The sequence below is a fragment of the Platichthys flesus genome, chromosome 15, assembly GCF_949316205.1.
Source record: "Platichthys flesus chromosome 15, fPlaFle2.1, whole genome shotgun sequence".
NCBI classification, from domain to species: Eukaryota; Metazoa; Chordata; class Actinopteri; order Pleuronectiformes; family Pleuronectidae; genus Platichthys; species Platichthys flesus.
This window is the reverse complement of record NC_084959.1, coordinates 12,892,073-12,905,508: the sequence shown is the minus strand read 5'-3', so window position 1 is coordinate 12,905,508 and position 13,436 is coordinate 12,892,073. Positions and strand designations below refer to the sequence as shown.

The window sequence follows — 13,436 nt, the reverse complement described above, 5'->3', positions numbered from 1 at the left end:
GGGACCGACAATGTTGTATCTGGCTGTTTTTTACATGTGTCATTTTATTAAAAGGGAATTTCCTCTCTGTCCACATTTTTTAATTTGTCTCACAGGCCGATTGAGCTATGCATGCTTACTCCTGGCTCTGCAATTGGAACAGCTGGGGGCAGTCAGTAGGTATAAATCAAGCAGCCGCTCGGCTCTCTGTGCCTGTGCACTCCACCCTGCTGCCACTGTAGACCAGACTCAGTCAGAAGTGAAGAAAATGTCAAAGGGTCACGACTCAGCTCAGGATAGGAGGCACCTCTCGGCCATTATTATGATATTAACAACTCTCTTTTGCTTTTCTTCCTCCTCTGCATGTCAAGTTCTTTGTGACTGGGTCAGGGAACATCAATCAGTTCATGCATGCCATGGAAAAGACCTTGAAATGGTTATTTTTGCTGCTTTCATCTCTGTGTTGTGTTAGGTTATTTAGTGAAACATTAGGTTAAATAATTACAGTTGTAAAGTGTATCATTAGTGTTCATGATTCAACACAGAAAAATGTAATTTACTTCTTTTTCACTTGTCAAAAACACATGAGATCTGATTCTCTAAAATTGGACAAACCTCGATGAGGTTCTTGGGACACCATCTGCAACGACTGCAGAGGAACTCTCACACATACTCCAGGTTTGAAGATACAGAATAAATTCATGCATGCTACAGAGTGATCAGTGTTCACAATCTTCTTGGGGTTGAACTTATTTCTTAAGACAGAACCAAGCAGCCTGACCTGCTGCAGCGAGAGGTTCCTCGCCACATGTGTACATTGTTTGTGAACAACTGAAGCATTGCAAATCCATCAGGCAGCCTCTCGGTTCTACGCGAGCCAAGTTGTGTTAAGTGAATTAAGTCTGATAGACGTGTTTGCTTTCATAGCTGATTAAGGTGCCCGGCGGAACCCCTGAGTTTATACTTCATCCAAATGCTTCCACAATCTATCAAAGGCTCTGTTTTTTTACACCCTTGCCCCCTCATTAATTAAGTTGGCCCTGATCACTTTAGCCGGCGGCTGGCCCCTCGCCAGGAAAACATGGACAATACCGGGGGTACGTGTCACGAGCACTTTGGGTCTTCGTCCCCTCACCCCGAGCGGCTCGGCTGAAAGGTGAACATTTGAAACACTTGCTTGTGACGACTGTAAACTGTTAACGACAGACCACAGTGAGGTGTTTTGTTTCTCCGGGTAAAATAGGACCTGCAACTACTTAACAGCTATAATCTGTAATTATTAATAATGACCTCTTTTCAGATGTCAGCCAGAGTATCCGAGGGCCCGTCCAGGATTACATGATAATTGTGTTACAGTTCAATTGTCCATCAAAGGAAATAATGAATAGGTCCAGTCTGCAGTGAACTCATTTGGCACTGGAGTAATGAGGAGTGTTCATGAGGTATTCAGGCCTGTTCTTCCTGAGCCAAATCTGGTGTCTGAATCTCCACAGGGTTATTCTCAAAGCTTAACTGTTGGCCCTCAACGCGAGAGTCAAACAAATCTTACCCAAACATTTCTCAGGCTTGATTTCGGTGATGACTGCTCCAGATGTGCACACCCACCGCCTTCAAGTATACATGATAAAAAACATATACAGGAGATGTGTATAAACAAGGAACCTGTCTAACACAGGTCTGACATAGTCCACGGATGCTTTTCCTATTTCCTGTCTTTTGTTATTTTTGCTTTTGGACTCTGTCCGGCTCTGCTGCAAGACTCCGTCATATCACTGCGAGCACGGATAAAATGTGTTTTCAATTAATAACTCACCTCATCAGTTCTTTATGGTACGAGCAAAGGAGAAAACGCACAACTGAGCCATTTTGTTTGTCTGTTTATTCTGTGTTCATTAACGGGTCCAATAAAAATAATGAAGAGACAGGGGTTTCTATTGGCTTCACTCTGAAACATGAAGTAACTGTAGCTCTGTTCTTTATAACAATAACACTTCTGGAGTAATTTCCCATATCTGGAGGACATGTGTGTCGATTGTGTAATTATGTTCAAAGTAGAAGTGATTTTTCACATTAGTGGACTGTTTTCACTTGTTTAACATGCACGCCTCCATGAGGTCAGTGTGTGTAAATCACCAGGATCAGCGGGGCAGAAAGAAAAGGTGATGTTTACAAAGCAGACAAAGACATAACTCCTTGGCTGAGATAAGGAACAAAAAGCCCCTAAAGAGAACAATTTGAGACACAAAGTTAGCTCGTTTACTGGCAATACGGAATAATGTTATCTATTAAAACCAGCACATATACTGATATACTTCAATCAGGAGAGACTTGGTTTTTACTTTAACAAGTTTATTTTTTACAGTGCACAGAGAATGCGAATATTTATAGTTGAGTGGCATTATAGACCCTTGTGTGATGTCATCAGGATTAGGAAGGGGTTGGAACAGAGCGCCGTACAGGAATACCCCCCCGGGGTCTAGACACTGGTGGTGGTTCATCAGTCATTGTTTGTTTGGATGGCCAATATATGAGCATTGTCCTGTTGGACTTCCTAAGTGTGACATCCTCTGTCCTTAACCCTCACAAGAGTAAGGAAAAACTACGACAACACCCTTCTTGAGGGAAAAACGTAGAAACCTCAGGAAGAGCCGCATGCGAGGGATCCCTCTTCCAGGATGGACAGAAGTGCAATGGATGCCACGAGTAACAAGTATGTTGTCAGGCTGCCACCGTAGCCCGTGATCCGTTGTCATCGGGATTCGAAAGAGGTGATGAATGTTCATCTCAGGACTGGAGGAGATTGGGGTGGAGGAGTGCGAGTCGCTGCATTGACACTGCTGAGGAAGAGAGAGAAGGGATTTTTAAAGTTTGACAGCTACTGTGTGACTGGCTGAAGGAAACCGCGCGGGCTTGATTGGATGTTTGGGAACGCCCACGATCAGCTGACAGCATGCAGGTTAAGCCCTCCTGTGGCGGTACCAATATTTAGGACCGCCCACAGTCAGCTGATCTGTAAGCAGGTTTAGGTCTTCCTTATTGAACTTACGCTGAGCTCCATGTGTCCTGTGGTGCTGGATTGAGCTGGGGGAAAAAACATTGATGATGTCATTGTGATGTCATCAGGGTCACCCCAATACAACATGTACCAGACAGGGAGGTTCTGATGAGAGACACTATCAGGTTGCAACGTGGGAAAATCCAGAAGTAGCCAATGTTTTTGAAAGTTGAACTACGGATTAAAAATATAAAAATGTATCCCTCTAGCACTTTATATACGACACAAAATCAGTTGCTCTGTTTGATGATTTTTGATGATGGTGTGTTGCTCTTGATGATAATGATTTTCATCACCATCAAGGAAACACAACTGTTAACAAAGGTTTTGTGCAATTATAAAATAAAAAATTAAAGATGTATAATACACTTCTGACTGCTGTATAATTGTTTTATACATTTTCACATATATATTCAACTCGTCCCACTGACCCTGGACTGTATATTAAAATGGACGTTGCATCTCAACTTCCTCCCACTAGACAAGTCAAGCTAAAATATCCCAAAAGGAACGCTGCCATGTTCCCCATTTGGAGCCAGTCTCAGCTGTCAATCATTAGGTTTCACTATGTTTTTATAGCATGAAATAACTTATTAAAACCAGACACCTAAAATAACAGAAACCATCTTTAAGAAAAATAAATTTGAGTGTATTTTGACTTAAGTTTAGTCCATGCTCCATCCGCTAACATGAAAGAGCCAGGGTTTATGACCCATACTGCAGCCAGCCAGCAGGTGGCTATTGAGATGCTTTGGCTTCACTTTTGGGAAAAGTTGTGTCGTCCATTTTTAAATATAGTAGAGTCCATGGTGAGATAAACTGAAGCATTTGATTGTGCAGCCTACATATCACCTAATCAGAACCATAAGGGAATGTCAAGTTGTCCATTACCTTTATTTTTTCAACTCTGACCCTATTTGAAGAGAAAGGTAGTGGTAAGAGTATGAGACGGGAACTGATGCTTGTAGGCTGTTAAAAAGATAAGGAAGATAGGAGCTGGGGGCAAAGGGGGTTTTATTAGTTTATGGTGCTAATTTGTAGTTTATTTAAAACGTTGATATTAGCTAACATATAAACTTATTCTAATATTATGAACATTGGCATGTGATAAATAACTGTTTCTTATTCGTTACTCAAGGGTCTTGTGAGGCCACATTCTCGCAGTTGAACAGTCTGCATAAAAGAGGTTAGAGCTGAGGTCAGTGAGTGCCTTCTGTCTGCATGGATTACATTAGTGGTTACTCTGACTGATCATTGTTTGTGGAAAAACCAACATGTACAACAAACTCTCTCACAACGTCGGTACGTGTCCACTTCCAGCATGAAAACGCTGCACTCGTGCAACGTGTGAGAGCTTTAAGAACGAATCATTATCACTTCACAATCACAGCTTTGGAAGCAGCTTTCCTGTCAGAAGTTAATTCGTACCAGGACTCACTGGCTGGAGAACAGCCTCCAACTAAATTCTCTGAAGGCCTTTACTTTGAGTTTCACTAGAGTCTGGGTAGAGCAGTAAAAGTATCGTGGTTAACAGAAAAAAAAACTCAGGCACAGACTGACGGCCAGGTGTTTGCCCACTGAGAGTTTCCAGGACCTGAATCTCTTCAACAGAGAGAAATACCTCTTTTACATGTTGCTGGGACTTTATGTTTATTTCTTCTTTTGAATTTTCTGATATCCGATTTTGCAAATTTCATTACAACCAAATAACCGCTCTCAGTTATGCTTGTGTCACTATACAAATAGCCAGTTTCATTTTGGTCGGTTATTGTAATAATTCTAAACAAAATATTTGATATTGGCTCTTCACTGTCGATGAGAAGCAGTCTTCTCAATCCAAAATTAAAAGGTAATATATCTGAAAATATTTTGATAATAAATTAATATCATGGTTTAAATGACATTTGAAATTAAATGAAAATACAACTTTTTAGTTATTTCAAATAAAAACATGAATTATGGGACAGGGTGACAAGGCCCACAGATTTCATCGGGTATATTCAACAATATGTAATGAATATTTTATTTACCATTTAATAGATACAGAAGCAGGGAAATATTCCCAGATGAAGGTAATAAAGTCGAATCGCGCATGACAGCATCGTCACAGCACCTATTGATTTATTTCACCTGGGCTGACCTCGCATTCCACAAAACCTGCGAGCGGCGCCGAAGACAAATAATTGGAATCATATGAAGGACCGAGCCATGAAATCAAACGAGGAATGAACAACGAAAACAAACATTGAAACATGACTCCAGATGAAAAAAGAAACATTGAGCTTGTTGGAACGTCATGTTTAACAGATCAACCAGTGCTGTAATAAGACATGATCGTGTGAGCTGTAAATCTCACTGAGCTGCTGAGGTCCGCTCACAAATGACAAACAACTGCTCGGCTGAGTGCTCTGGATCCGGCCTGATGGAAATGAAATAATGACCAAACATATATGAATCATACAATTGAATATGTCCGATACCTATAAAGCCAAATACCTTATAACAAACCAGGAGGTATGAGATAGTAAATCTATTTATTACCTTTATCTGACAGAGTATAAATATTCTCCAGATGTTTTCAAAACATTTGACATATTAAGACATACCATATTCCTTTGATAGTGTTAATGAGATGGAGATTTCAGTTCCTCACACACCGGGTCTACACCTCCATCAGCAAAGCAGGAAGACAAGTGCATCTAAACATCTGAACATGAATTAGATCGTCTGACCAGGTGGAGGTGGAGCTTCATGAAGGTCTGTGTTTCTGTCGGACTCAACGCTGGCTAGTTGTTCAATGCTTTTCTTGTGCAGCATCTTGTACTTTGTCTTCATGTCCCTCAGCAGCGATAAAACCTCCTTATGTTCTTGCTTGTTGACACGTGTGCCGTGTAGGGCATCGCCTGTGTGGAGGAAAATGAGAATTACCCACCCTGCGGTTTTATGTCTCCTCCAACGAGTGCAATTTCAGTCTACATACTTCTTCTTCAGACTCATATGAGGTCACTGTTACCTTTGACCAATGAAATCGAATCACTTAAAGGTTCAAGTGTGTCGAATATAGTGACATCTAGTGGTGAAGATTCATGTTGCAGCTGAATACCCCTAAACTCACCCTCCTCTTCCAAACATGAAAGAGAACCTGTGGTAGCCTTCAGTTGTCATCGAAACTCAAAAGGTGTATAGTTTGTCCCGTCTGGGCTTCTGTAAAAAAACATGGCAGCCTCCGTAAAGAGGCCCTGCTCCCTTTATATATAAAAGTATTAAAATATAAAGGGCCCATTTTAGGGTATAGAAAAACAACAATCCTAACAAATTAGAGGAAACACACTAGTGAAAACATCACTAGGATTATTTTATATTTAATTTAAGCCAATAGATCCTTTTTACCTAAATCTTACAGATTGATCCTTCATCAATCTTTGAGTCCAAGTGAAAACTGTTCTAAAAATAAAATAAATTCCATAAAGGCAGATTTGAGATATTATGTTCAAGAGTCTACAAATATGTGTCGTGACCTCGACCTTTCACCACCAAGTTCTATTTTCTTTATCGATGCCTCTACGTGAACATTTGAACCAAATTTCTGAGGTCACAGTGGCCTTGACCTTTGACCAGCAAACCCAAAATCAACTCATCCTCGTGTCCAAATGAACTTTAGAACAGATTTGAAGAAATTCCCTCAAGTTATTCTCTGGGAGTCAAGTTCAGAGGAGTGAAAGAGACGTACCACCCGGGAACATATTCCCTCCGGCCACGAACTCTCGCTGACACGGAGCCATGAACATTAAGAAAGAAAGGCGTCGGTTCATGAAAGGTCAACTCAGGGGATGTATCGGAAATGTTCTTACTCAGGTTCAGTTCTCTCATCGTTGTACTCTCTCTGATTTGCTTGAGCATTTCATCCACCCTCTCTGCCGGCTGCCTCGCCGGTCTCAGAGGTGGAAGATCTTTTATCTGTTCACAGAAATGTTATTTTTTAAAGTCACACTGGTCCAAACATCTCGTTGCTATTTACAGTCGTTGTTGCAATTTGACGGCAACTTTGATCGAAAAGGAATTTTGTGAAGCACAAATATCAAACCTTCCTCTCTTTCTCTCTGTGTGGCATCTGGATGCTATCAGACTTTGGTTTTGAGTCTCCGTAAACATTCAGAGTCTTCAGTGTGTGTTCCAGCATCCGAACAGCTGTTTGAATTCCTGTTGACAGAAAAAAAAAAAAAAAGCATGAATCTTCCTCTTCACTGTGGAGCCATTGTATGGTCAAACCCCCTCAGGGCTCGATGAACATGTACAGAACATAAACAGCTGCAAGTGACACTGCACAGGCCTCACCAACGGGCTCCACCACACCGGGGTTTGGTTTCGCGTCCGTCAACGTTTGGCAATGGTGGAATTCTTCAGGAACGGCGGCGTCCTCGTGCTCTGTCGTCTCTTTTTCATCAAAGTTAGAAACGTCTGGAGCCTGATTGTGAAATAACATTCAGTGAAGACACAAAGAGGGTGGAGACCCCGAAACACACATACACATATACACTGTTGATTTATCTTGAGCTCGCTATTGTGTGCGAGAGATGACACAATCAGACTAATATAAATCGAAGCAGTGGAGGATCTTAAAGGCCCCCCTCCCCCCATGTCTTTCTCTTCATCTGTCTGTCTCTCTCTCTCTCTCTCTCTCTCTTGTGCTTTCTGTTCTTCCCCTCCATGGCCTGGTTCGTCTGGATTTCGTTTTTATCGTGTTTTTTCGATCACTGCTATGCTCTTTGGTTTCACTGTTTTTATGTTTATATCAGATTTAAACGGCAATATGAAATAAGAAATTGTGTAGGCGCTTCTCTAACTAACATTGCTGTATGATTCATGTTTCATACAGGAGTGATGTGAAAATCAATGCCGACCGCACATGTACCTGAGTGACAAAGAAGTCAGTGTTGTCTGTGAAGGGGCCGTCTTCGTTGGTCTTCCCCTCACACTCCGGCGTTTTCTTTACAGTTTCCTCGTCCACCAGAAAGTGTTTCTTTGACACCTTTGGGATTCTTTCCACCACCTGCGACACGAGAAGGTCCAAAATGTTGCACTTTAAAATAACTGTTCAACTTTCATACTGTGATTTAGACAGTATTCACTATGCAGAACATGTCCAACCTTCCATTTTGGATCAGTGGACACTTTCAGCGGCATCTTCACAACTTCTCGTGTCCCTTTACGCTTTAGTGTTATTCCCAGTCTCTCCTGGAGGTAGTAGGTCAGCAAGGGGGGGTCTCCTGTGTCCAGACAAAGACATGGAGGACATTTTAGCGGTTCAAAATCAGAAACAACTTCTTTTAAAATAAACTTGTCGATAGAGGAGAGTTACCGCTTCTGTGCGTGGTCAGAGGGTTGGAGTGAATATCGATTTCACGAAGCATGGGGAAAAAAGCGGCGGCCATCAGTGCTTCCTCCTCTGCAATCTGACGGAAAAACACTGATGAGACGCATGAGATATTTCTTTTTAAATTGTTGAGTGATTTATGTGAAATAGGAGACGCACTTTGTTGTCAGATAAATTGAGGAACTGAAGCTCTGGCAGTGGCAAACTGGATCCCTTGAAGAGCTCCTCCAGGTTTTCCTTGTGAAGGACCACACACAGGTTTTAAATGCAGGCTGTAAAAACATGATGAAACATCTCAAACACCAACTGCAGAATGAATTACCTGCGACGTTCTCTTGACAGAGTCATCGTTGTTAGGGTCTGGCTCAGTGTGAGCTGCTTTGAAGAGAGTTTTTTTCAGCAGATGTTGCAGGAACTCTGACACGCAGGCCGATTATTAAATCATTTACTTAATGACATCAAGCAGATTCTTAGCAAATTACCAGGTTCGTCTTCCCCGGGTTCCTTTTCAGAAATGGATGCAGGTGCTAAAGAGCCCATTGGATGCACGTATGGGATTTCAGAAATGCGGTTCCCCTGTAGATTTAAATACTTTAACCTGTAGGTGACAATTGAAAAACAAATTCATATTTTTCAAATGGTTCTTCAGAGATTTTGTTGTTGTATTTCCATTGCAACAGATGAATAGAAAAGAAGAATCGACTAATTTGATGCAGCAAAGGCCAAAATATATTTTTAGACATGTATGTATTAATATACTCCTGCAACCTATTAGAATGTGCCTCTGCATTGTACTGGTCACATGAACACATCCACATAAAAAATAATACTGGATCCTATGATTCTTAAATTAGGTATATTGGCTTTCAGCTCTAAACCGATATTCACTCAAATTGAACTGTGACAAAAATTTGGTCTTTAGATGATGTTATACATTATACCTGATTTTAAAGGCCTAAGGATAAAGACTACAACTTGGTGCAATGTCGATTTAGGTACGATTTGTTCACTTAATAATGACCTTTTCAGGTTTCTGAGACTGTTGAAGACTCCAGAGGAAAGTTTGTTGTCATCAAGCATCAGAACTTCCAGAGCTTTAAACTGTGAGTCTTCTTCTGCAGCTGACCTGCAAACAAAAAAGAAAATAGTGAAATTAGGCAACGTCTCAGAGTCTATACATGAACATGAGCTAATAAACAGTGAAAGTAATAAATGATGCCGTTGAAGTCATAAAGTTACTTTAACATGGTTGCATGTGTGTATGTTTCCTGCTTGACTTTATATATGAGGCTATTGAGCAGGTGTATTAAATGTCTTTATGTTTTCTTCATCAGGATCAGGAGGGAGAATCTGGAACATGTGTACGCCACCTTCTGGTTAATTTCAAAACTTGCGTTTCAAATGCTTCTTGAATTTTTTTGCATTTTCTGTAATGAACTGTTTTGACATTAAGTAGAACTAATGCCCTGATCAAGTAAAAACATATTACACAATAATGTGCAAAAAAATAATAATACATGATTAAAATATAGTAATTTTCTATAAAAATTGCCAATTGATGAATAGTAAATATGATTAGATAAGAGAACAATCAGCATAACAATTATGAAACATTTGCATCATTATGTGTTAAAAAAGTTTGAATATATTACTTGATTTTTCATGTAGTAATATAATAAAGAAGCCTGGAGGCAGTGTCTGACCGTAGTTGGAGAATTCCATCATTTTGATATAGAAAATATGCTTTCGTTGTTCCAGCTTCTCCGTGACTCATGTCAGAGTTTTTCATAAAAAGCTTTTATGTGAAGAGTCTGCCTTTTGTCGAGCTACACAATGCAGTGATTGACAGAACTGACCCGCGTGTGAAGATGGGATCAAATACACAAGACAAGCCCACACATGATAATTACCTCGATCTACGAGGTCTTGTTCTCACCTTTCTCTCTTGGTTGGAATCTTTGTTTGTTCCTTATTCCCTTTATTCTTCTAAGAGCCAGACAGACGTGTGGGACCGTCTGGCCCAGAAGGGGGTATGTGCTCGACTGCGTGTCGTTCTAGTTTAATCAATCAATTTGTGATTTTGACATTTTCCTCAGATCAAATGAGCAAATACTGTTGAAAACGAAGTGGATTCATTTTTGTTAATGTGGATTTTTTTAGGAAAATTTACATAAAAATGTATAAAAGCAAAAATAGCCAATTGATTAACTGGTTGTCTGACCGTAGATGAGTTTTTTTTTTTTAAGTAATAAGAATGCTGTAAATAAAAGTTAGTGTACTAACAGCTGAGTTGATCCCAGATCAGGAGGAAGATGATGAAGCTGATTTCCAGTCAGATGAAGCACTTTAAGACGAGGAAGACGACCGACGGACACAACATCATCAGCTGACAGACTGTTGTAGGACAAATCTAAAACCTGAGGATTTCAAAAAATAACAAAGATAAACATAACCATGGAGGAGTTATAGTGACGAGCTCCCAGCAGTGTAAACATGAGGAAAGTTACACACTTGTACATTTTCTACATCGGGCTCCTGATCTGTCCTGCACTAAAACAACTTCATCATGAATTTGACCCTCCCTCCTTCGGAATAAACTTGGTGCAATCCTCAAACAGGCTCAAACTTTGAAATTATATTTTAAAATGCAGGATGACGTGTCAGTAGAGATTTTAATTAGCTGTACATGCTTCCTTTGTTTGTCAACAGATCAGAGAAAAGCTCTGAAAGAACTGGAGTTGTGAGAGAAGCTGAAAACGAGCAGCGGGAGCAGCGCAAAGAAAATAAAAATCATGTTGGATGAAAGTAAAAGATTCTCTGGTTGTTGTTGGGATTTAAAATTGAGGTAAAGTTGTGTATTAATGCAGGGCCTCTTTATCATACAAATGTATATAATGGTTGATTTAATATGCTATAGTCTCAATCCTCTCACCTTGAGATGAGGGAAGTCAGAGGCATCAAACGTCATGTGGTGAATCCCGTTCACAGACAGATTGAGTTCTCGTAAAGACACAAAACTGCTGAAAGACCCTGGAGAGAAATAATTCAGGAACTTTTGACTCTTTTCCAAAAGAGGGGTTTACACAGGGTTTGCATGATGTGTAGAAACAATCACCTAAAGACAGGAGGTTGACGGAGGCATCGATGTAAGCTACGCTATCGAACAACTTGAGATCTTCAGGCGTCACCTGAGCACACAAAGGAAAATGTATTTAGTCCATCTCGCCCACAGACGCCCCAAATAATTTGAACTGAAATGTGAAAGGTGTCTCTTACAGAATCCAGCTCCTGTTCACTGATGTGAACGGTGCACAGCTCAGATGGTTTATCCACACAATGTAACCGCAGCTGCAAAGGAAACAAGACATTTGTAATCATTTGAGATCGGCCTGAGGACAACTTGTCGTGCTACATTTAGTCAAATAGGCCATTTTCACATTGGTAGAGTTTGGTGACTTACGAGGAAGGGTCCGTTTAACGTGTGACCGTGAGGAGCATCAGTCACTGCAGTGTTCACGTGTTCTTTATGAGTCTCTTTAATCCGTCTGTGCACGTGACTGTCACTCTGCTCCTCTGCCTTCCTGTAAGCCACAAGCCAGTGTCCATCACCTGCAAGGGAAATAAAACTGAATTAATAATGTCAGCAGATGTTGTTCTTAGATTCAAAAATACAAACACTGCAGAAACTAATAATAACTATCTTTATTGATTCATTTGCAGGTATTTTTTATTTCCTTTTTTAATCATACGAGAGACAGTATCTGGTTTGTAATGTGTTTGTTTATACTGATTCTATACTTAAGATATTATCAATGCTTCTGTACTTTCATGCAGTTGAATGACTGCGTATGATGATGTGCTTTTGCATTTTGTCTTTAAAAGGTGATAAAATAGGGATCATAATTCCGATTGATTTTTTTTTATATTGAAAGGCTGTGAAGCTAAGGATATTTTGGCCTTTTCTCAGACAGTTAACTGAGGATCAGCGATGTTTTGTCCTCAGTTAATCCACTCAAAGGTTCAAATACACAATGTATGGTATTGCTTTACAGACTATGACCATAGCTAAGAATACAAATGATTCATAACACGTGCACTTGATCAGATGTTTACTGAAATTAACCATTTATCAAAGCTTCTCATATAAAATATTATATGTTTGAATCCGCAGTCTGCAGATGCTGCACATTATCAAACCCTTACAGAAGCGATCTCCAGTATCGGCCTGAACTGTATTGAATTGAGAAACCCATTACAATTTATTAATGCTGCGTATCTGCACACGTGTTGTTTGGTGGGCTCTGAGTATAAGTGTCATATTGTAGGAAGATGTCCAACAACCTGACTGATGACACAAAGGTTGTTGACACTACTGTGAAGCAGTAACAATGAGTCATTATTATTTTTAGTTTAAACTGCAGGCCTACTCTTTTGTGACGCTGCCATTGTGCTGACATTTCCATGCAGCCTGACCATTAAAACCAGTTTTTTTTTTCATGCATTATCCCATTTTAATGGAATCTAACCCACCGTCCTTCCTTCGATGGAGCAATGACCGAGCAGGGAAACCCATGGTTCCATGTCTCTGTCCGTCCTCCAGTTTACAGGACGCAGCAGTCATCTCGATGTCTCATCTAAATCCATGTATCTGGATGAAAGGGGGGGGGGGGCTGAAACAAACTTTTGATACGCTTGTTAGTGACGTTTCTCACGCGCTGAACAAACTGCTGCAGCGCCAATGTGGTGCTGCGTATCCTAGCAACAGCGCTTTAAATGGGGGGTTCCCCCTCCGGTCCGGCAGGGGGCGATGAAGCTGGGCACCGATTGTAAATGCTCAAAGATTGAACACTGTGTTAAGATGATACACCACCTAGCTAGCCTGGAACATTTAAGGGTATTTGACAGCTACTGTTACGTTTATCCTGCAGTTTTCCAGCACGCAACGCAAGTTTGTTTTATATATTTATTAATAAGAAAACGTTACGTCCTACCCCACTCGTTTAAACCGGTTAGCTAGCTAGCGGTCAT

General features: G+C 40.5%; 1 protein-coding gene across 4 annotated transcripts; it reads right to left on the bottom strand.

The window, feature by feature from the left end:
- Window positions 1-2,353: 2,353 nt before the first annotated feature.
- Window positions 2,354-13,395, bottom strand: xrra1 (X-ray radiation resistance associated 1). 4 transcript variants are annotated; one of them, XR_009924226.1, is made up of 18 exons: window positions 12,939-13,395; window positions 11,869-12,017; window positions 11,685-11,756; window positions 11,524-11,596; window positions 11,341-11,438; window positions 10,692-10,825; window positions 9,430-9,534; window positions 8,891-9,006; window positions 8,731-8,786; window positions 8,568-8,645; window positions 8,394-8,487; window positions 8,183-8,301; window positions 7,947-8,084; window positions 7,370-7,499; window positions 7,119-7,234; window positions 6,886-6,991; window positions 3,026-5,937; window positions 2,354-2,816 (listed from the first exon to the last, which is right to left on the bottom strand). XR_009924226.1 is itself a non-coding variant. In XM_062406204.1 (17 exons), the coding sequence occupies exons 1-17, from the start codon at window positions 13,027-13,029 to the stop codon at window positions 5,753-5,755; spliced, it is 1,860 nt and encodes a 619-aa protein (XP_062262188.1). In that variant the 5' UTR covers window positions 13,030-13,395; the 3' UTR covers window positions 2,354-5,752. The 4 variants fall into 4 exon arrangements, 2 of the variants coding, with proteins under 2 accessions (XP_062262188.1, XP_062262189.1); XR_009924225.1 differs by having other exon boundaries at window positions 5,641-5,937; XM_062406204.1 differs by having other exon boundaries at window positions 2,354-5,937.
- Between the last annotated feature and the right edge of the window lie 41 nt (window positions 13,396-13,436).